The sequence below is a fragment of the Babylonia areolata genome, chromosome 20 (assembly GCF_041734735.1).
Source record: "Babylonia areolata isolate BAREFJ2019XMU chromosome 20, ASM4173473v1, whole genome shotgun sequence".
In the NCBI taxonomy this organism is placed as follows: Eukaryota; Metazoa; Mollusca; class Gastropoda; order Neogastropoda; family Buccinidae; genus Babylonia; species Babylonia areolata.
The window spans coordinates 51,101,999-51,124,185 of record NC_134895.1 but is presented as its reverse complement, the minus strand read 5'-3'; the positions used below and the strand labels follow the sequence as shown (position 1 = coordinate 51,124,185).

General features: G+C 43.3%; 1 protein-coding gene across 1 annotated transcript in view; it reads left to right on the top strand.

Moving 5' to 3' along the window:
- The window catches only part of LOC143294702 (tyrosine-protein kinase Yes-like), a 35,702-nt gene extending 13,717 nt beyond the window's left edge, over nt 1–21,985 (top strand). Inside the window, exons 5-11 of the mRNA XM_076606108.1 lie at nt 1,380–1,471; nt 3,179–3,337; nt 5,185–5,331; nt 8,515–8,774; nt 10,942–11,098; nt 18,550–18,681; nt 19,783–21,985. Of these exons, the coding sequence (XP_076462223.1) occupies nt 1,380–1,471; nt 3,179–3,337; nt 5,185–5,331; nt 8,515–8,774; nt 10,942–11,098; nt 18,550–18,681; nt 19,783–19,997 (1,162 nt within the window). The 3' untranslated portion in view covers nt 19,998–21,985. The remainder of the gene's footprint in view (nt 1–1,379; nt 1,472–3,178; nt 3,338–5,184; nt 5,332–8,514; nt 8,775–10,941; nt 11,099–18,549; nt 18,682–19,782) is intronic.
- The last annotated feature ends 202 nt before the right edge of the window (nt 21,986–22,187 follow it).

Below are 22,187 nucleotides of genomic sequence, written 5' to 3'. Positions count from 1 at the left end.
CATTGCTTCCCCCCCCCTCCCCCCACTCCACCTAGGCACAGGAGTAAGTGTTGGTTTGGGAGTCCCCTCATTGCTATGTCTATTTTTAGCTCCTCCCCCCTAGGCACAGGAGTAAGTGTTGGTTTGGGAGTCCCGTCATTGCTGTGTCTATTTTTAGCTCCTCCCCCTAGGCACAGGAGTAAGTGTTGGTTTGGGAGTCCCCTCATTGCTGTGTCTATTTTTAGCTCCTCCCTAGGCACAGGAGTAAGTGTTGGTTTGGGAGTCCCGTCATTGCTGTGTCTATTTTTAGCTCCTCCCCTAGGCACAGGAGTAAGTGTTGGTTTGGGAGTCCCCTCATTGCTGTCTATTTTAACTCCACCCCTAGGCACAGGAGTAAGTGTTGGTTGGAGAGTCCCCTCATTGCTGTGTCTATTTTTAGCTCTTCCCCTAGGCACAGGAGTAAGTGTTGGTTTGGGAGTCCCGTCATTGCTGTGTCTATTTTTAGCTCCTCCCCTAGGTACAGGAGTAAGTGTTGGTTTGGGAGTCCCCTCATTGCTGTCTATTTTTAACTCCCCCCCCCCCCCCACCCCATCCTCCTGGTTTGGTGCACCTGGTGGTTTAAGCCAGAGCTGAGATTTTTCCACACTCCCATGTCAACATATGTGCAGACCTGAACCCCCTTCGTCTGCACATTGAAGATCCTGTAATCCATGTCAATGATCAGTGGATTATGGAAACAAGAACCTAGCCAGCATGCACACCCTTGAAAATGGAGTATGGCTGCCTACATGGTGCCATTACCGAGATTCAAACCCAAGACCCTCAGATTGAAAGTCCAACTCTTTAACCACTCGGCTCTTGTGCCCGTCTCTGATGGCTATAAAAAGGTATAGGATCTTAAACCTTTTTAACCTGAGTGGTTACTGTGACAATGATAATAATGATAACGCTAGCGGAACTGCAAGAACACTGGATGATAAGAATTAAAGAACATAACTGGCTGATTGTAATTCCCCATTGATCCAGGCATTCCTTTTGCTTACAGTAGTCACTTAGTCTGTGTCAATAGATACAGTTTGAAACTTAAGTCTAGAACTACATTTGGATCAGAAGGAAATTTTAAGTTTCCAGTGCTATACTGTTCATACACAAAAAAAGATTTATGCACATCTTTTCTTCATTACTGTTCTGTTTTTGAAAATTGACTTTTCATGGTACTTACCTGATCTTCATCAGTTGAAGAGTTGATTTCCTGTATTTGGTTTCCTGTACAGTTGAGTAGCTGCTGTTTCATAATAACATTTTGTTTATTTGATTAAAAAAAAAAAAAAAAAAAAAAAGAGTGAGAGAAGCAAGAGTTAATGAAAAATGTTCTCACGTTCACTTGACTGCATCTGCAGATGGTGGTTTGAATTTGACCGCAAAGACTCCGACAAGATGCTGCTGTTGCCTGGAAACACTATTGGGACGTTTCTTGTGCGGGAATCACAAGGTCAGTGTTCTGAGACTGTAGTATTGAACAGTCTGTAGGAGATTGAGAGAGAGGTGGTGTGCTGTTTGGATGTTTAAAGGTTATCAAAAGAAGGTAGTTGGTTTTGATGTTCATTTGCTTTTGCTGCTGTTGCTGCTTAGCTTGTTTGTGTGTGTGTGTGTGTGTGTTCTGATACCAGAAATCATGTTTTAGTCACAGAGTAAGAAACATGATTATTGATCCATATTTTGAAATTGTGTTCAGCAGATAGGCACTTTCTGGCTGATGATATTAATGCTGCTGCCGCATTGAAAAAAAATTGAGTAAGATCATGCTCATGAGTTAATGTGACATTCATTGATTTAATCACTGACAGATACTGACATATTGGTTTGTTGCTTTTTTTGTGTGCTTTATTTTAATAGTCAGAATAATTGGGAAAAATTTTTTGCTGATCCAAACAAGCCTGAAGACTTACTTTGAATGCTGGTGATTCGGATGAGATGATAAATCGAGGCCCTGTGCGCAGCATGCACTTAGCACACAACCAAGAAACCACGGCAGCTAAAGGGCTCTGTGCCTGTCAGAATCCTGAAGAAAAACCCTCTCTAATATACATTTCATTGTGTGCGCTTGATTGAAAAGCCTGACTGAACGACACAGGAAACAAATGATTCACACCTGAAGGCAGCTGTCAGTAGGCAGCCTGCAAGCATGTTGTGTTTAGTCTCTGGAGCGCTGTGTAAATGTAATATCCATGATGGTAATTATGATAACAGGTTGGGTTTTTTTTTTCAGTTTTCAGATAAATGCTCTTACATACTGATGATATTGATAATGATAACACTGTTTGTTTGAGGAATGTGGCAGAATGGTTGAAATGTTGATCTGCCAGTGCAGTGTCTGTGAGGGTCTGGGTTCGAATCCCACTCTTTCCCTTTCATGTAAGTGTGACTGGAAAATCAAATGGAGCATCTAGTCATTCAGATGAGACAATTAACTGAGGTCCCGTGTGCAGCATAAACTTGGCGCACTGAAAAAGAACCTATGGCGACGTAAGTGTTGTCCTCTGGCAAAATTATAGAAGAAATGCACTCAGTTCACAAATACATATGCATGCACTCGAGGCCTGACTAAGCGCGTTGGGATATGCTGCTGGTTAGGCATCTGCCCAGCAGTTATGGTGTAACTTATATGGATTTGTCTGATCGCAGTGACATCTCCTTTGGGAGCTGAAACTGAAAACTGTGTTCGGTTATGTTGCTGGTCAGGCATCGGCCTAGCAGCTGCAGTGTAGTGTGTGTGTGTGTGTGGGTGGGTGTGTGTGTGTGTGTGTGTGTGTTACGGTGTGTGTGGGTGTGTGGTGTGTGTGGGTGTTTGTGGGTGTGTGTGTGTGTGTTACGGTGTGTGTGTGTGTGTGTGTGAGTGTGGGTGTGTGTGTTTGTGTGTGTTACGGTGTGTGTGTGTGGTGTGGTGTGGTGTGTGTGTGTGTGTGTGTGTGTGTGTGTGTGTGGGTGGGTGTGTGTGTGTGTGTGTGTGTGTGGGTGTGTGGGTGTGGGTGTGTGTGTTACGGTGTGTGTGTGTGTGTTTGTGTGTGTTACGGTGTGTGTGTGTGTGTGTGTGGTGTGGTGTGTGTGTGTGTGTGTGTGTGTGTGTGGAATAGTCTGAACGCAGTGACGCCTCCTTGAGGAAGTGGAACTGAACCAGAAAGCTTTGTTCTGTTTCCAGACAAAAGCTCTTACGTGCTGTCGGTTCGGGATGCTGACAAGACGTCCGGGGAACCGTGTGTGAAGCACTACAGGGTGAGGACGATGGACAAAGGGGGATACTACATCAGCCCCAAACGCACATTCCAGAGCATCTTTGAAGTTGTTGATCATTATTCCAGTAAGTCCAGTGTTACCTTATTGCCATGAACTAGTTGATCATTATTCCAGTAAGTCCAGTGTTACCTTATTGTGATGAACTAGTTGATCATTATTCCAGTAAGTCCAGTGTTACCTTATTGCGATGAACTAGTTGATCATTATTCCAGTAAGTCCGGTGTTACTTTATTGTGATGAACTAGTTGATCATTATTCCAGTAAGTCCAGTGTTACCTTATTGCGATGAACTAGTTGATCATTATTCCAGTAAGTCCAGTGTTACCTTATTGCAATGAACTAGTTGATCATTATTCCAGTAAGTCCAGTGTTACCTTATTGTGATGAACATTTTATGGAGTTTTTGTGTCAGATTGACTCATTATTTAAACATGTGAGTATTAAAAACTAAATTTTGGTTCATTTTCCTTTCATTTGATATATACTTTTATGCACTTATCTTCAGTACTTTTTGAAATATAAGCAAATTAAAATCATTGGCATGTTTCTCTTTTTATGAAAATTTTCTCAGCATAGGCTATAACAAAACATACTAGCAGTGAAGGGGTTAACCAGGTGGTAAATCAGTGTGCGTGTGTTTGTGATTGCATGTTTGGTCAATCATTTGATTTAAGTAAGTGGTAAATGAATGTGTATGTGTGTGTGTGTGATTTCATGTTTGGTCAATCAGTTGGTTTAACAAAGTGGTAAATGAGTTTATGTGTGTTTGTGATTGTGTAAATGAGTATGTGTGTGTTTGTCATTGTATGTTTGCTCATTCAGTTGACTTAAGTAAGTAGCAGTTTTGGGTGGAAAATCAAACTGAGTGTCTAGTCTTTGGGATGAGACGGCTTAAACTGAGGTCCCCTGTGCAGCACGCATTTGGTGCACTGAAAAAGAACCCATGGCAATAAAAGTGTTGTCCTCTGGCAAAATTATGTAAAAAGAAATGATTAACTGACCTGGACAGACCCTGAAGAAGGCTGCTGTGACCCAAAGAAGTCTCTCTTTCAGACTCCTTAAGATTTCGTAACCTGGTGCTTGGAGAAAGAAGAAGAAAAAGAGGACACAAGTTGTCAGTTTCTTTTTGTCTTTCATTGTGTTGTTGTTGTTGTGCTGTTGTTAGTTTTATTAGTGCTGCATGCTATTACATGAGTGAGAACTTTGAACTGACTACATTTCAGATGCAGCCGATGGCTTGTGAACTGTGAACTGACTACATTTCAGATGCGGCCGATGGCTTGTGAACTGTGAACTGACTACATTTCAGATGCGGTCGATGGCTTGTGAACTGTGAACTGACTACATTTCAGATGCGGTCGATGGGCTGCGAACTTTGAACTGACTACATTTCAGACATTGCTGTTGAGTTGTGAACTTTGAACTGACAACAATTGAGGTGCGGCCGATGGGCTGTGAACTTTGAACTGACTACATTTCAGACATTGCTGTTGAGTTGTGAACTTTGAACTGACTACATTTCAGACGTTGCTGTCGAGTTGTGAACTTTGAACTGACTACATTTCAGACGTTGCTGTTGCGTTGTGAACTTTGAACTGACAACAGTTGAGGTGCGGCCGATGGGCTGTGAACTTTGAACTGACTACATTTCAGACATTGCTGTTGAGTTGTGAACTTTGAACTGACTACATTTCAGACGTTGCTGTCGAGTTGTGAACTTTGAACTGACTACATTTCAGACGTTGCTGTTGCGTTGTGAACTTTGAACTGACAACAGTTGAGGTGCGGCCGATGGGCTGTGAACTTTGAACTGACTACATTTCAGACGTTGCTGTTGCGTTGTGAACTTTGAACTGACAACAGTTGAGGTGCGACCAATGGGCTGTGAACTTTGAACTGACTACATTTCAGATGCGGCCGATGGGTTGTGTACACGCCTGACAGTGCCTTGCCCCAGGATACGTCCAGTCGTCCACTTCAGAGAGCTGGAGGTTCCCAGAGAATGCGTGAAGCTCATGAACAAGCTGGGTGCTGGATGCTTTGGGGAAGTTTGGAAAGGTCTGTATTGAAAAAACAAATCTTGTGTGATCATGATAGCAGTGGTAGTCCTGGATACTTATTAAGCGCTTTGTCCAGAAAACTGCTCTAGGCGCTTAACAAAAATCATGAAGCTAGGCGTAACACGTTACATCAGTGCTACATATATACACACCAGAATGTACCTAGCAGACTATAATACACATGCACAAACACTGTGCCAACATGCATACAGCAATAACATTCAGACATACATACATACTCTTCCCCCTTCATACCCCCCTCCATAGCCTTCCCTACACCCTTCACCCCTGCACCCCCCCACCCCACCCTCACACACACAATATCAATGAAATTCACAGAGTGGAGAAGAAAACCAGTTCACCGTCAGCTGGCAGCAAGTGAGCATTGATTGGAGAAAGAGGAAGACACTTATCTGCCGGACCAGTGTCCATAGGATCTGGGTTTGAATCCCTGGTCTGGCCCTTTCTCCGAAGTTGGACTGGAAAATCAAACTGAGCTCATTACTGTATTAGGATGAGACAGTAAGCTGAGGTCCTGTGTGCAGCATGTACCGTAAAGTTCAGTCTATTGAGCGCACTGGTATATAAGCTGCACCCACTAAATTTTGGAAAAAATTTAACTTTGTATATACATAAGCCGCACCAGTTTATAAGCCGCACTTATTTCCGGTACCGGAACACATACTGATACTACAGAAAAGCTGTTGATACTGTAGGTTATGAAATAAACACAAGCGGGAACAACACAAAGAAAAGCAAGCAAAAATACTGCTAGTGCCACAACAAAAAAAAAAAAAGATAAACACAACGAAAATAAGATCCATAATTTAGGGATAGTCACATTTATTCAACATCATCCTGCTCACTGAATCCACTAAAATCTTCGTCTTCAGTGTCCGAGTTGAAGAGAACCAGCACAGCTTCCTCCGCCATCTTGTCACTGACTTCAGCTTCGCTTTCACTTCATGAACATGAAGGTGGAGGTCGCTGCTGGTTCGTCGCTTGCACTGTCGTCTGCTAGGTCGATCGCTTTCAATTTGAAGGCTGCATCATAGGCATAACGTCGCGTTTTTGGCATGATGAGGGTGTACGCTTGAGCAGAGTAGAACTGAATGCTGATCTGAAGGCTTTAATGTGTGCGGATTTCGTTTATAAAACCTGAACAGTTAGCACACTATCCTGAAGCTCATCCAAAAATTCATGGACAGAAATCATGATTTTGGTGAGTTGAAGGGCAGCTAAGAATAGACGAGAACGTGACACTCCCAGGATCGTTAAAATCCTCAAATAAGCCGCATCATTGTATAAGCTGCAGAGGCTGAAGCTGGAGTAAAAAGTCGCGCGGCTTATAGTCCAAACTTTACGGTACAAATTGCATTGAGAAAAATCCATGGCAACATCAGTGTTGTCCTCTGGTAAAAAATCTGTAGAAGAAATCCTCTGAGAGGTGCGCAGTTATACATGCATACAGGTGCACTCAAGGTCTGACTAGTGCGCTGGGTCGCGCTGCTGGTCAGGGATTGCCCGGCAGATATGTGGAGTGATGGCCTAGAGGTAACGCGTCCGCCTAGGAAGCGAGAGAATCTGAGTGCGCTGGTTCGAATCACGGCTCAGCTGCCGATATTTTCTCCCCCTCCACTAGAACTTGAGTGGTGGTCTGGATGCTAGTCTTTCGGATGAGATGATAAACCGAGGTCCCGTGTGCAACATTCACTTAGCGTACGTAGAAGAACCCATGGCACCAAAAGGGTTGTTCCTGGCAAAATTTTGTAGAAAAATCCACTGCGATAGGAAAAAATACAAAAAAATGGGTGGCGCTGTAGTGTAGCGACGCGCTCTCCCTGGGGAGAGCAGCCCGAATTTCACACAGGGAAATCTGTTGTGATAAAAAGAAATACAAATACAAATATGGTGTAGCATGAATGCATTTGTCCAAATGCAGTTACACCTCCTTGAGAAATAACAACTCATAGGACAAAGACAATTTTAGAACAGTTGGTGTGCAGAAAGAGAGGAGGAAATGCATCTGAGACACACAGAAAATGATGTTTGGAAAAGTCGAGGACAGTAATTGTCATTCTTCTCAGGTTTTTACTGCAGCCAAGTACCATAGGTACTTGCGCTTTAAGATTTTTATACTTAGTTTGTGATTAGCAGACCCGACAACTCTATGAATAACAGATTGAAAGAAAATGCTATAGAATTATAGACGTTTTTAGATTTTTACTCATAAGACAGGTGAATGTGAAGACAGGTGTATGTGCTCCACAGGTAAGCTGAGGAATGTGATAGACGTGACTGTGAAGACACTGAAGACAGGTGTATGTGCTCCACAGGTAAGCTGAGGAATGTGATAGATTTGGCCGTGAAGACGCTGAAGACAGGTGTATGTGTTCCACAGGTAAGCTGAGGAATGTGATAGATTTGGACGTGAAGACGCTGAAGACAGGTGTATGTGTTCCACAGGTAAGCTGAGGAATGTGATAGATTTGACTGTGAAGACGCTGAAGACAGGTGTATGTGCTCCACAGGTAAGCTGAGGAATGTGATAGATGTGGCCGTGAAGACGCTGAAGACAGGTGTATGTGCTCCACAGGTAAGCTGAGGAATGTGATAGACGTGGCCGTGAAGACGCTGAAGACAGGTGTATGTGCTCCACAGGTAAGCTGAGGAATGTGATAGATGTGACCGTGAAGACGCTGAAGACAGGTGTATGTGCTCCACAGGTAAGCTGAGGAATGTGATAGACGTGGCCGTGAAGACGCTGAAGACAGGTGTATGTGTTCCACAGGTAAGCTGAGGAATGTGATAGACGTGGCCGTGAAGACGCTGAAGACAGGTGTATTTGTTCCACAGGTAAGCTGAGGAATGTGATAGATGTGGCCGTGAAGACGCTGAAGACAGGTGTATGTGCTCCACAGGTAAGCTGAGGAATGTGATAGACGTGGCCGTGAAGACGCTGAAGACAGGTATATGTGCTCCACAGGTAAGCTGAGGAATGTGATAGATGTGACCGTGAAGACGCTGAAGACAGGTGTATGTGCTCCACAGGTAAGCTGAGGAATGTGATAGACGTGGCCGTGAAGACGCTGAAGACAGGTGTATGTGCTCCACAGGTAAGCTGAGGAATGTGATAGACGTGGCCGTGAAGACACTGAAGACAGGTGTATGTGCTCCACAGGTAAGCTGAGGAATGTGATAGACGTGGCCGTGAAGACGCTGAAGACGGGCACCATGTCCCCTGAAGCCTTCCTGGAGGAGGCACGCATCATGCACCAGCTGAGGCACCGCAAGCTGGTGCAGCTGATGGCCGTCTGCTCCTCCGTGGAGCCCATATGGATCATCACCGAGCTCATGGTCAACGGTGCTCTGCTGGACTACCTGCGGAAGGACGAGGGGAAGCTGGTCAAGTTTCCTGTCATTGTTGACATGGCTGCACAGGTAGGACATTGAAGGCTTCCTGTTGAGGGAAACCAGGTAAAAAATCACGGTGTAATTTAAGCACAGGTAGGACATTGAAGGCTTAATGTTGAGGGAAACCAGGTAAAAATCACTGTAATTTAAGCACAGGTAGGACATTGAAGGCTTCATGTTGAGGGAAACCAGTTAAAAAATCACTGTGTAATTTAAGCACAGGTAGGACATTGAAGGCTTCCTGTTGAGGGAAACCAGGTAAAAAATCACTGTGTAATTTAAGCACAGTTAGGACATTGAAGGCTTCATGTTGAGTGAAACCAGGTAAAAATCACCGTGTAATATAAGCTCAGGTAGGACATTGAAGGCTTCCTGTTGAGTGAAACCAGGTAAAAATCACCGTGCAATATAAGCACAGGTAGGACATTGAAGGCTTCCTGTTGAGGGAAACCAGGTAAAAAATCACTGTGTAATTTAAGCACAGTTAGGACATTGAAGGCTTCATGTTGAGGGAAACCAGGTAAAAAATCACTGTGTAATTTAAGCACAGTTAGGACATTGAAGGCTTCCTGATGAAGGAAACAAGGTAAAAATCACTGTGTAATTTAATCACAGGTAGGACATTGAAGGCTTCCTGTTGAGTGAAACCAGGTAAAAAATCACTGTGTAATATAAGCACAGGTAGGACATTGAAGGCTTCCTGTTGAGTGAAACCAGGTAAAAATCACCGTGCAATATAAGCACAGGTAGGACATTGAAGGCTTCCTGTTGAGGGAAACCAGGTAAAAAATCACTGTGTAATTTAAGCACAGGTAGGACATTGAAGGCTTCCTGTTGAGGGAAACCAGGTAAAAATCACTGTGTAATTTAAGCACAGGTAGGACATTGAAGGCTTCCTGTTGAGGGAAACCAGGTAAAAATCACTGTGTAATTTAAGCACCAGTAGGACATTGAAGGCTTCCTGATGAAGGAAACAAGGTAAAAACCATGGTGTAATTTAAGCACAGGTAGGACATTGAAGGCTTCCTGTTGAGTGAAATCAGGTAAAAATCACCGTGTAATATAAGCACAGGTTAAATTAATTAATTAAAAATATTGCTTAGAGCCCAGCCGACCATGAAGGCCATATCAGGGCTATCCACCATTCAAAGTCTGATCACCGCAGATGGGCCACCCCAATGTTTTCAGCTTTCTACTGCACTGTGATCACTCAAGCACAGGTAGGACATTGAAGGCTTCCTGTTGAGTGAAATCAGGTAAAAATCACCGTGTAATATAAGCTCAGGTAGGACATTGAAGGCTTCCTGTTGAGTGAAACCAGGTAAAAATCACCGTGCAATATAAGCACAGGTAAGACATCAGTAAAAATCACTGTGTAATTTAAGCACAGGTAGGACATTGAAGGCTTGTGAGTGAAACAAGGCAAGAATCGCAGTGTGTAATGTAACTTTTAGTACTTGATTCCTCACCTCACATGCTCATGCGCATGTGTGTGTATGTTGTGTATGCAGATGCACACACACACATTCCATATTCTGTGTGACAGATTGCAGAAGCCATGATGTGTGTGTGTGTGTGTGTGATACAGAATGCAGATTCCATGGTGTGTGTGTGTGTGTGTGTGACAGATTGCAAGAGCCCTGGAGTGTATGTGTGTGTGTGACAGGTTGCAGAGGCCACAGTGTGTGTGTGTTTGTGTGTGTGTTTCACAGAATGCAGATTCCATGGTGTGTGTCACAGATTGCAGAAGTCATTGTGTGTGTGTGTGTCACAGAATGCAGATTCCATGGTGTGTGTCACAGATTGCAGAAGTCATTGTGTGTGTGTGTGTGTGTCACAGAATGCAGATTCCATGATTCCATGGTGTGTGTGTGTGTGTGTGTGTGTGTGACAGAATGCAGAATCTATGGTGTGTGTCACAGATTGCAGAAGTCATTGTGTGTGTGTGTCACAGAATGCAGATTCCATGGTGTGTGTGTGTGACAGATTGCATAAGCCATGGAGTGTGTGTGTTTTTGTGACAAATTGCAGATTCAGTGGTGTGTGTGTGTATGTGTGTGTCACAGAATGCAGATTCAATAGTGTGTTTGAATGATTACAAAAGCCATGGTGTGTGTGTGTGTGTGACAGATTGCAGAAGCCATGGTGTGTGTGTTTCACAGATTGCAGATTCCATGATGTGTGTATGTGACAGATTGCAGAGGGCATGGCGTACCTGGAGACAGAGAACTTTGTGCACCGTGACCTGCGAGCTGCCAACATCCTGGTTGGCGAACACCACGACGTCAAGGTGGCTGACTTTGGCCTGGCCAGAATTCTCCAGGAGGAGGACATCTACACGGCCACAGAAAGTGAGTGCCCTCCCTTGTTTTTGCCCGCAACGTAGTCAGCTCTTTAACCCTTTGAGCCCTGACCACCGCTTTACCGGTGGTAGAGAAAAATGACATAATGCCCAGCCACCGGTTGAGCGGTGTGTAAACACTTGTGTTGTGTTTTGCTATTGGTTGACTTATATTGAAGAGCCAGTCAGAAAAACCGTAATATTCTGACGTCAGCTAACGTAGTACCAACATGGCCGCACCTTTTCACTGTGTTTTGTGTATGTGCTTTGGATAAAAAAGTTTGATTTCAATATAAGTCAACCAATAGCAAAACACGACATAAGTGTTTACGCACCGCTCAACCGGTGGCTAGGCATTATGTCATTTTTCTCTACCACCAGTAAAGCGGTGGTCAGGGCACTCTTTTTATATCTGCCGTGACACATTAAATACCAATTATTTGCAAATTTTGGCTCAGGAGCTCAGGCAGAAGGGTTAAGATTGCTCAGGAACTCAGGGCTCAAAGGGTTAAGTGGTGGCCTTGCGGCAATGTTTCTGCCTCAGAAACTTGAGAACTGGAGCCCTTGGGATCAGATTTGCTTACCAGTATTTTCTCCCCCTCTGCTAGTGTTGAGTGGTGGTTTGGTTGCAAGTAACACTCGGCTTATATCACAGATTGACATAAGTTTACATTTGGGCCAACAGCAAAGTGAAAGCTGTATTATCAGTGGTTTCTCCAGTCAATTGGAAACCATTTACAGCTTAGTCTTTTGTGAAGGACAATGACTCAAACTAGGAGGCAAAATTGCACTGGCTCTTAGTGCTGCAGCCTTGTGGGCTAGTTGGCCTTTGGGAACCATCCCAATGCTGACTGTCCTAAAACCCTCTTGGCCGAGAGAGTGGGGATGTACTTGGGCAAGACACTCTCCACTATAATCAAATTCTAGCCCAAATAGTCGGAACAGCAGTTGCCTCCTCTGCTGTTCTGATGGTCATAGTCGGACACGACTATCATGTATATTCAGTTGAGACAATAAACTGAGATCCTGGGTGCAGTATGCATGTACCACATGTAAGAGAACCCACGGTGCAAAAAAAAAGTTGCCCCTGGCAAATTTCTGTAGAAAAATCCGCTTTGACTCTGAAAGCAAATACATTTGTAGACAGAAAAAAAAGAGGGGGAAAAGGTGATGCTGTAATGTAACAACGTTGTCTGCCTGGGGAGAGCAACCCAAAGTTCACTTGTACGGTACAGTGCACTACAAAACAATAAAATACAATACAGATCAATCCAGTCCAACCCATACAATACAATACAAAACGATGTAAACCAGTGTAAGACAATCCAGTACAATACATTCCACCCAATGGAAGGCAGTGCAATGCAACGCAACACAACGCAACACAGTACAATAGAAATTTGCACGTAATTGCCCATCAACGGAGTCCTGACTGTAGGTGTTACAACCAGTCCAGTCCAGTCAAATCCAATCCAATACAATACAATACAATACAATGCAATAGAAATTTGCACATAATTTCCCATCAACGGAGTCCTGACTGTGGGTGTTACAGCCAATCCAATCCATTCCAATCCAATCCAGTCCAGTCCGATACAATCCAATCCAATCCAATCCAATACAATCCTATCCAATCCAAACCAACACAATACAATACAGTACAATTACAGTCCAGCACAAACTTGCATGGAAATGCCCATAATCGGAGTCCTGACTGTAGGTGTTGTTACAACCATCAGGGTTCTTGCAGAGTCATGGAAGTCAGGAAAAGTCTTGGGGGGGGGAAATAAGGTTTGCCCTTCAGTATGTGGAAAAGTCTTGGGGAAATACGGTTTGCCCTTCAGGGTGTGGAAAAGTCTTGGGGAAATATGGTTTGCCCTTCAGGGTGTGGAAAAGTCTTGGGGAAATAAGGTTTGCCCTTCAGGGTATGGAAAAGTCTTGGGGAAATATGGTTTGCCCTTCAGGGTGTAGAAAAGTCTTGGGGAAATATGGTTTGCCCTTCAGGGTGTGGAAAAGTCTTGGGGAAATATGGTTTGCCCTTCAGGGTGTGGAAAAGTCTTGGGGAAAATATGGTTTGCCCTTCAGGGTGTGGAAAAGTCTTGGGGAAATATGGTTTGCCCTTCAGGGTGTGGAAAAGTCTTGGGGAAATACGGTTTGCCCTTCAGGGTGTGGAAAAGTCTTGGGGAAATATGGTTTGCCCACCAGGGTGTGAAAAATCTTGGGGAAATACAGTTTGCTCTTCAGGATGTGGAAAAGTCTTGGGGAAATATAGTTTGCCCACCAGGGTGTGGAAAAGTCTTGGGGAAATATGGTTTGCCCTTCAGGGTGTGGAAAAGTCTTGGGGAAATATGGTTTGCCCTTCAGGGTGTGGAAAAGTCTTGGGGAAATATGGTTTGCCCTTCAGGGTGTGGAAAAGTCTTGGGAAAATATGTTTTGCTCTTCGTTCAGAGTGTGAAAAGTCTTGTGGAAATGTGGTTTCTCTTCAGGGTGTGGAAAAGTCTTGGGGAAATATGGTTTCTCTTCAGGGTGTGGAAAAGTCTTGGGGAAATAAGGTTTGCCCTTCAGGTTGTGGAAAAGTCTTGGGGAAATATAGTTTGCCCACCAGGGTGTGGAAAAGTCTTGGGGAAATAAGGTTTGCCCTTCAGGGTGTGGAAAAGTCTTGGGGAAATACGGTTTGCCCTTCAGGGTGTGGAAAAGTCTTGGGGAAATACGGTTTGCCCTTAAGGGTGTGGAAAAGTCTTTGGGGGGGGTGGGGGGGGGATAAGGTTTGCCCTTCAGGGTGTGGAAAAGTCTTGGGGGGGGGGGGGGGGGGATAAGGTTTGCCCTTCAGGGTGTGGAAAAGTCTTGGGGAGGGGGGGGGGGGGGATAAGGTTTGCCCTTCAGGGTGTGGAAAAGTCTTGGGGAAATGGGTTGCTCTTCAGGGTGTGGAAAAATCTTGGGGAAATATGGTTTGCTCTTCAGGGTGTGGAAAAGTTTTGGAACTTTGATAAAACCCTTAACCAGTACCATTCAATCAAGAATTTGATCTATCTAAAAAAAAAAAAAAAAAAAAAAAAAAAAAAAAAACCAAAACAAACAAACAAACAAACAGTTAAAAAAAAAACCCACAAACTATTGAAAATGAACTTTGATACTGGGATATCTGCGGATCTCTTTCATCAGTGAAATTGCAGATAAAATTTTTAATCCGTTTCACTTTGTGTTGTGTTTGGTATGGAAAGATTATCAGTCTGGTCTGAAAAAAAAAAGTATGGAATTTTGTTTGGTCGTTTTGGCGAACCCTGGAACATGCATTGTATTGTTTGTTCGTGATGATTTAAAGATGAAAACATGATAGGTTTTTGATTAAAATTATAAAGATAATGAAATGATAATAAAGAAAAATGAAAAAATGTTGTATGTGTTTGTTGTTTGTTTGTTTGTTTTCACTATGCTTCATCCATTCTTTCTTGCTTGTTCGTCAGTTATCTGTTAACTAAAAAACACCCTTGCAAACGGTCACCATATTATACATGTGTGTTTATATTATATGTGTATATGTATATATATATGCCTATATATATATATATATATATATATATATATATGTATGTATGTATGTATATATGTACTACCTCTATTGCTAAAGGTGGTGTGAATTGTAGTTTTGCTTTATTGTTGTGGAATTTAATGTGAAATTGTAATGGAGACAATGTTGAAAAGAAAATATAACCTTCTATGCAAGGTGGAAAAAAAAAAAAAAATGAAAATTGACCTTCAGGTTTTCAGCTGGTGGCCAAAGCCGCAGCGGTTTACATTTCAACACAAACCACACCTTTTTGGACACACTTTTCAGAATTTGTTCAAAATGAACCAGTCCCTGAAACACAGCATACTGACAGAAAAATAGATTGTGTTAAAAAATAAACCATTTGCTATAACAGAAGTTCGTGATAGAAGATATACCAAATATGTTGAAAATAGATGAGGGGTGCTGCAGAATGTTGAGACTAGGAAAGACTGAATGTGTTCAGAATAAACCAAATGTTGACACAGAACATACATACACTACAGACATATTGTGTTCAGAATAAACCAAGTGTTGTAAGACAACATTCAGACTGACAGAATGTGTTGAGGATAAACCAAGTGTTGTGAGAGAACTAAGAGACAGAATGTGTTGAGAATAAACCATGTGTTGTGAGAGAACTAAGAGACAGAATGTGTTGAGAATAAACCATGTGTTGTGAGAGAACTAAGAGACAGAATGTATTGAGAATAAACTAAGTGTAGTGTTGTGAGAGAACTAAGAGACAGAGTGTTTTGAGAATAAACCAAGTGTAGTGTTGTGAGAGAACTAAGAGACAGTGTGTTTTGAGAATAAACTAAGTGTTACTAGAGAAAGACAGACAGAATGTGTTCAGAATAAACCAAGTGTTGTAATAGAACATTCAGACAAAGAGACTGTGTTCAGAATAAACCAATGTGTTGTAAGACAAACATTCAGACAGACAGACTGTGTTCATAATAAACCAAGTGTTTGTAAGAGAACATGGAGACAGAATGTATTGAGAATAAACCAAGTGTTATGACAGAAAGACAGACAGAATGGGCTGAGAATAAACCAAGTGTTTGTAAGAGAACATGGAGACAGAATGTATTGAGAATAAACCAAGTGTTATGACAGAAAGACAGACAGAATGGGCTGAGAATAAACCAAGTGTTTGTAAGAGAACATGGAGACAGAATGTATTGAGAATAAACCAAGTGTTATGACAGAAAGACAGACAGAATGGGCTGAGAATAAACCAAGTGTTTGTAAGAGAACATGGAGACAGAATGTATTGAGAATAAACCAAGTGTTATGACAGAAAGACAGACAGAATGGGCTGAGAATAAACCAAGTGTTTGTAAGAGAACATGGAGACAGAATGTATTGAGAATAAACCAAGTGTTATGACAGAAAGACAGACAGAATGGGCTGAGAATAAACCAAGTGTTTGTAAGAGAACATGGAGACAGAATGTGTTCAGAATAAACCAAGTGTTTTAAGAGAACACACAGACAAATACAGGCAGAATGTCTCCAGAATAAACTGTGCCCATAGAGGATAAATTCACACATTTGGGATCACGCCAGTGGCAGTTCCTAGTGGGTCATGCTTTGTGATGTTAATGCATTCACGACAGTTGTCAGTCTGTACACAAAGGAGTGAACTGGGTGTGGGAAAACCCAGACAGTGAGACAAGGAAGTGCGCGCAGGCAGATCATGTTTTGGTTCGCACAATGCAACCAGGAAGTGCAAAGGACACGCCACAGTGGCTGTCTTGTTCAGCACGGTGTTGACTGACGTCTTTGTGTGTTACAGCACTGCAGGCCTTTTTTTTATGGCTGCTGAGGGTGGGGGTTGGACTGGAGTTAAACTTGCTTGTTGACGGGTTTTTTAGTTTTTTGACTCACTTGTGTAAACAAATTGAGTATGTTTTAACCCGTGTTCAGTTGTCTGTGGTGTGTGTGTGTGTGTGTGTGTGTGTGTCTGTTTGTGTGTCCATGGTAAACTTTAACATTGCCATTTTCTCTGCAAATACTTTGTCAGTTGACACCAAATTTGGCATACAAATAGGAAAAATTCAGTACTTTCCAGTCATCTTGTTTAAAACAATATTGCACCTCTGGGATGGGCACAAAAAAAATTAAAAAAAGAAGCCAGATTATATGCAAACTGAATTTACTGTTATATTTATTTATTTTTTTTTTAATTCTCAAAACGTGGCACTTTGATCTGATATTCTGACACAACAACAACAACAAGAGCAGTCGTTTTTATATCATTTTTTGTTCAAACAGGAACTTCTTTTGCTAAGCATGGAAGTTATATTTCTGGTGTATGTCTTTGCTGCAGATAGTAAAAAAGGGAAATTAATCTGTAATTAATGCTAGTTTTTTTTTCTTTTTCTTTTTTGCTTTTGTTATGGTTGCTTACATTCACTTTTTTGTTTATTAACATCATTTCTGAATCTGGTGCTCAGGTATATATGGTACTCACAACACTTGTTGATTTTTAAAATAAAAACCATTATCAGTACCTTGTCTTTGAAAGCGACTGTTATAACTATGCATGAAACATGGCTTCCAAAAGCATGCCAGGCACTGTGTTAATAATAATAGTAATAATGGATACTTATATAGCACACTACCCAGAAATCTGCTCTAGGTGCTTTACAAAAACGCTTTTGTTAACATAAAACATTATATCTATGTTACATACACACACCAAAATGTGACTACACACAGACACACACACACACACACACAGACATTGTATTGTTCTGTATCTTTATTACTGCTTGCTTGTTGCAACAGATCTGTGTGTGAAATTCAGACTGCTGTCCAAAGGGAGAGCACTCAGCCAAAGTGCTGCGCCACCCACTCTCTCTCTCTCTCTCATCGTCCTTTCTGTTCTAAAACACCAAGTTCCCAATACAGTCAGTTATGGGGGTTGTCATTAATTTTCTGTATTCTAGAGAGGAAGACGGCAGAGTGGTTAAGATGCTTATCTGCCAGTAAAGTGTCCTTTAGGGTCTGGGTTTGAATCCCGCTCTCGCCCTTCCTCCCAAGTTAGACTGGAAAATCGAACTGAGAGTCTCGTCATTCGGATGAGACGATAAACCAAGGTCCCATGTGCAGCACGCACTTGGTGCAGTGGAAAAGAACCCATGGCGATGTGATTGTTTTCCTCTGGCAAAATTCTCCAGAAGGAAATGTACAAATAAAAAATGCTTGCACTCAAGGCCTGATTTAGCGCGCTGGGATATGCTGCTGGTCAGGCATCTGCCTAGCAGATGTGGTATACCAGATATATGGATTTGTCCGAATGCAGTGACGCCTCCTTTGTCTGTGTTCCAGACACCAAGTTTCCATTACAGTCAGTGACGGTTGTCCTTTCTGTTCCAGACACCAAGTTTCCAGTACAGTCAGTGACGGTTGTCCTTTCTGTTCCAGACACCAAGTTTCCATTACAGTCAGTGACGGTTGTCCTTTCTGTTCCAGACACCAAGTTTCCAGTACAGTCAGTGATGGTTGCCCTTTCTGTTCCAGACACCAAGTTTCCAGTACAGTCAGTGATGGTTGCCCTTTCTGTTCCAGACACCAAGTTTCCAGTACAGTCAGTGACGGTTGTCCTTTCTGTTCCAGACACCAAGTTTCCAGTACAGTCAGTGACGGTTGTCCTTTCTGTTCCAGACACCAAGTTTCCAGTACAGTCAGTGACAGTTGTCCTTTCTGTTCCAGACACCAAGTTTCCAGTACAGTCAGTGACGGTTGTCCTTTCTGTTCCAGACACCAAGTTTCCAGTACAGTCAGTGACGGTTGTCCTTTCTGTTCCAGACACCAAGTTTCCAGTACAGTCAGTGACGGTTGTCCTTTCTGTTCCAGACACCAAGTTTCCAGTACAGTCAGTGACGGTTGTCCTTTCTGTTCCAGACACCAAGTTCCCAATCAAGTGGACAGCCCCTGAAGCAGCCCTAGAACGCAAGTTCAGTGTTAAATCTGACGTCTGGTCCTTTGGGGTGCTGTTGTACGAACTAGTCACCTATGGCCGGGTACCTTATCCAGGTGGGTACTCTCTCTCTCTCTCTCTCTCTCTCTCTCTCTGTGTCTGTCTCTGTCTCTGCCTCTTTCTGTTTGTCTCTCTCTCTCTGTGTCTGTCTCTGTCTCTGCCTCTTTCTGTTTGTCGCTCTGTCTGTCTGCCTCTCTGTCTCTGTCTCTCTCTCTGTCTGTCTCTGTCTCTGCCTCTTTCTGTTTGTCTCTCTGTCTGTCTGTCTCTGTCTCTGCCTCTTTCTGTTTGTCTCTTTGTCTCTGTTTCTATCTCTCTCTGTTTCTCTCTCTCTCTCTCTGTGGATCACAAGTGTAAATTGGATGGTTGAAATTAGTTTTTTTAATCAATGGATTTACACAAAGTGTATGTTTTTGATTCGTTGTTTTCATCTTTTTTTTAAAAACTATTTTGTTGTTGTGATTGTACCCCCATATCATTAGGGCTGTCTCTCTTTGTTTCTCTCTTTTTTTTCTCTGTCTCTCTCTCTCTGTGTGTCTTTCTGTCTGTCTGTCTGGTTCTCACTGTCTGTCTTTGTTTCTCTGTGTGTGTGTGTGTGTGTGTATGCGTTACATGTGCACATTGAAGTAACATGATGATTCTTGCCTGCAGTTGGTTGGTTTAGCGATCTGTTTTTGTCCCATTCTTTAAATAGTTATCAACAGAATGATTTGCAAGGGAAGGTGGAAGAAAAATTTGAAATGAAAAGAAATTGAATACTAGTGTGTGTAAAAGATGATTGGCAATTTTGGGGGGTAAAAAATTCATAACTAAATTACATTTTGAAACTTAAGTTGACATTTTCAACTTAGAAAATACAAGACATATATAAGACTAAAACCTAGATCAGACACCAAAGAATAGAATGAAAACAAACCGTGCAAAAAAAAAAAAAAAAAAAGTAAAGATTTCTTTGCAGTATTTAACTTGCAGTAGTAGTTGGCGGCAGAAATGCTATCGAGGGTTGAATCCATTTTGAACTCGTTGTTGAAAACAAACAATAGAATATGTAGTGAACACAGGTTTGCAAGGACAGACAGGAAGGAACAGGCCATGCCTGAAACCGTAAATCCTTGGAATGGAAAATGTTTTCGAGCTCTTAGAGTTGTGTCCCTTTGCAGGCATGGGTGGCGCGGAGGTCCTGAGCAAGGTGGACAAAGGCTACCGCATGAACAAGCCCTCAGGGGGCACAGGCTGCACCGACTCCTACTACGAAATCATGTGCAAGTGCTGGTTCCGCATCGCGGAGCAGCGGCCCACCTTTGCCTACCTGCACAGCTTCTTTGATGACTACTTCGTTAGCACGGAGCCCAATTACCAGGGTCCTGACAACTGAGAGCAGGTGCTCGGGTCGCGTGTGTTCCCTCACAAGTGAGATTGTACAGGAAACTTTTTTTTTTCTTTTCTTTTTCTTTTTTTTTTTTGTTGTTGTTGTTGTTGTTTCTTGTTTTGTCTTCTGGGACACTTGTCATGGAAAACTGGTTTTACGTTTGTTGGAATGGGATGCGTGAAGGAGAGTGAGCAGAGGAATCTTTTGACGGTTGTTGGTTTTTAACCGGCTTCACTTTGTTGCTCCCCCGGGTTTGGGTCTGTGCAGAAATGTTGTGAGCGTTTTAGTTTTTTTCACTGAATAACCCACGCACCACACTCATACAAGCAAGCATGGGTATATAGGGAAGAAAACCATAGAAGGAAAAGGGTTAGGGAGTGAGATTCCAGCCCTACCCCCTCGCCCACACACTCACATATGAAAATGCGCTCGTGCGCATGCGTGCGCAAAAGAGTGCTTGTATACAAATGCGCCCGCTGTCTTGTGCAGCCTGTTCTTACCTTATGTCCCCTACCCTCACCCTCACCCCCACCCCCACCTCTCCTCCTTCACTCTTTCCCCTCCAAAGCCTATCCATTGTTCCTCGCTGAATCTCTGTTTTAAATCTCCATGTAAATTTCCATGTCAGCGATTTATCATTAACCTTTTCAGTGCCACCTCATATTTCATGCTCAGTGACAACTGTTTGCTGAGGGATATTTTGATCATTGAGGGTAAAGTTCAAAAAACAAAATCTGGTCTACAAAGTACTAAAAGAAGTTTATTTTTCTGAAAGGAAAATGGGCACACTGTCCAGTTAATGACAGTTTCACATGAATTTAATGGTTTTGTGATAGGAACATCTCAATGACGCAGATGGAAATTTCTGTCCTGGGGCACTTTTTGTTCACTGGAAGGGAACAGAAAATTCTGTCCTGGGGGACAGTTTGCCTGTGTTGCCTGTAAGAGGCAGTCACCAAAAGAGTGACCGCTGCATCTCTGGCAATTGATACTGGCTGGTAGTCACCATCAGATGGCAACACAGACAGCAAAAAGAAAAAAAAAGGGGGGGGATTGATCTGTCTCCCCTGTCATGATGAATCAGACTGGCAGACAAGCATGGCTTGCAAAGCATTTTCACCAGTCCTTGTCGAAACATCGGTTCACAAGGGCACACTTCTCTACCCTCTCCACGCTCCATGCTGCAGGGGGCTCCGTTACCATCAGTACTTCTCTGCCTGCTGTCCCCCATGTTCATGTTCCGTTCCGCGCTCACTTTGCACAGCTTGTTGGCCTCCCCCCCTTCCCCGACTCCTTCCGACTCAGACCTCCCTTCCTTTCCGACTCAGACCTCCCTTCCTTTCCGACTTGGACTTCAATTCCTTTCCGACTCAGACCTCCCTTCCTTTCCGACTCAGACCTCCCTTCCTTTCCGACTCAGACCTCCCTTCCTTTCCGACTTGGACTTCAGTTCCTTTCCGACTCAGACCTCCCTTCCTTTCCGACTCAGACCTCCCTTCCTTTCCGACTTGGACTTCAATTCCTTTCCGACTCCAACCTCCCTTCCTTTCCGACTCCAACCTCCCTTCCTTTCCGACTTGGACTTCAATTCCTTTCCGACTCCAACCTCCCTTCCTTTCCGACTCCAACCTCCCTTCCTTTCCGACTCCAACCTCCCTTCCTTTCCGACTTGGACTTCAATTCCTTTCCGACTCCAACCTCCCTTCCTTTCCGACTCGGACCTCCCTTCCTTTCCGACTTGGACTTCAATTCCTTTCCGACTCAGACCTCCCTTCCTTTCCGACTCAGACCTCCCTTCCTTTCCGACTCGGACTTCAATTCCTTTCCGACTCAGACCTCCCTTCCTTTCCGACTCAGACCTCCCTCCCTTCCTTTCCGACCTCCCTTCCTTTCCGACTCAGACCTCCCTTCCTTTCCGACCTCCCTTCCTTTCCGACTCAGACCTCCCTTCCTTTCCTTTCCAACTCAGACCTCCCTTGCTTTCTGACTTGGACTTCAATTCCTTTCTGCCGTCTGTTTTTTTTTTTGTTCGTTTTGTTTTGTTTTTTGGCGCGTCTGTTCTTTGGTCTGCAACGAAACCACTTTGCCAACCCCCTTACCCCATGCCCCCCCCCCCCCCCCCCAACCCCCACGTCCCCCCAGCCCCTTTGTTTCCTCCGTCTCCCCGTCACTGCTGTCCAGTCACTGCCCTCCCGG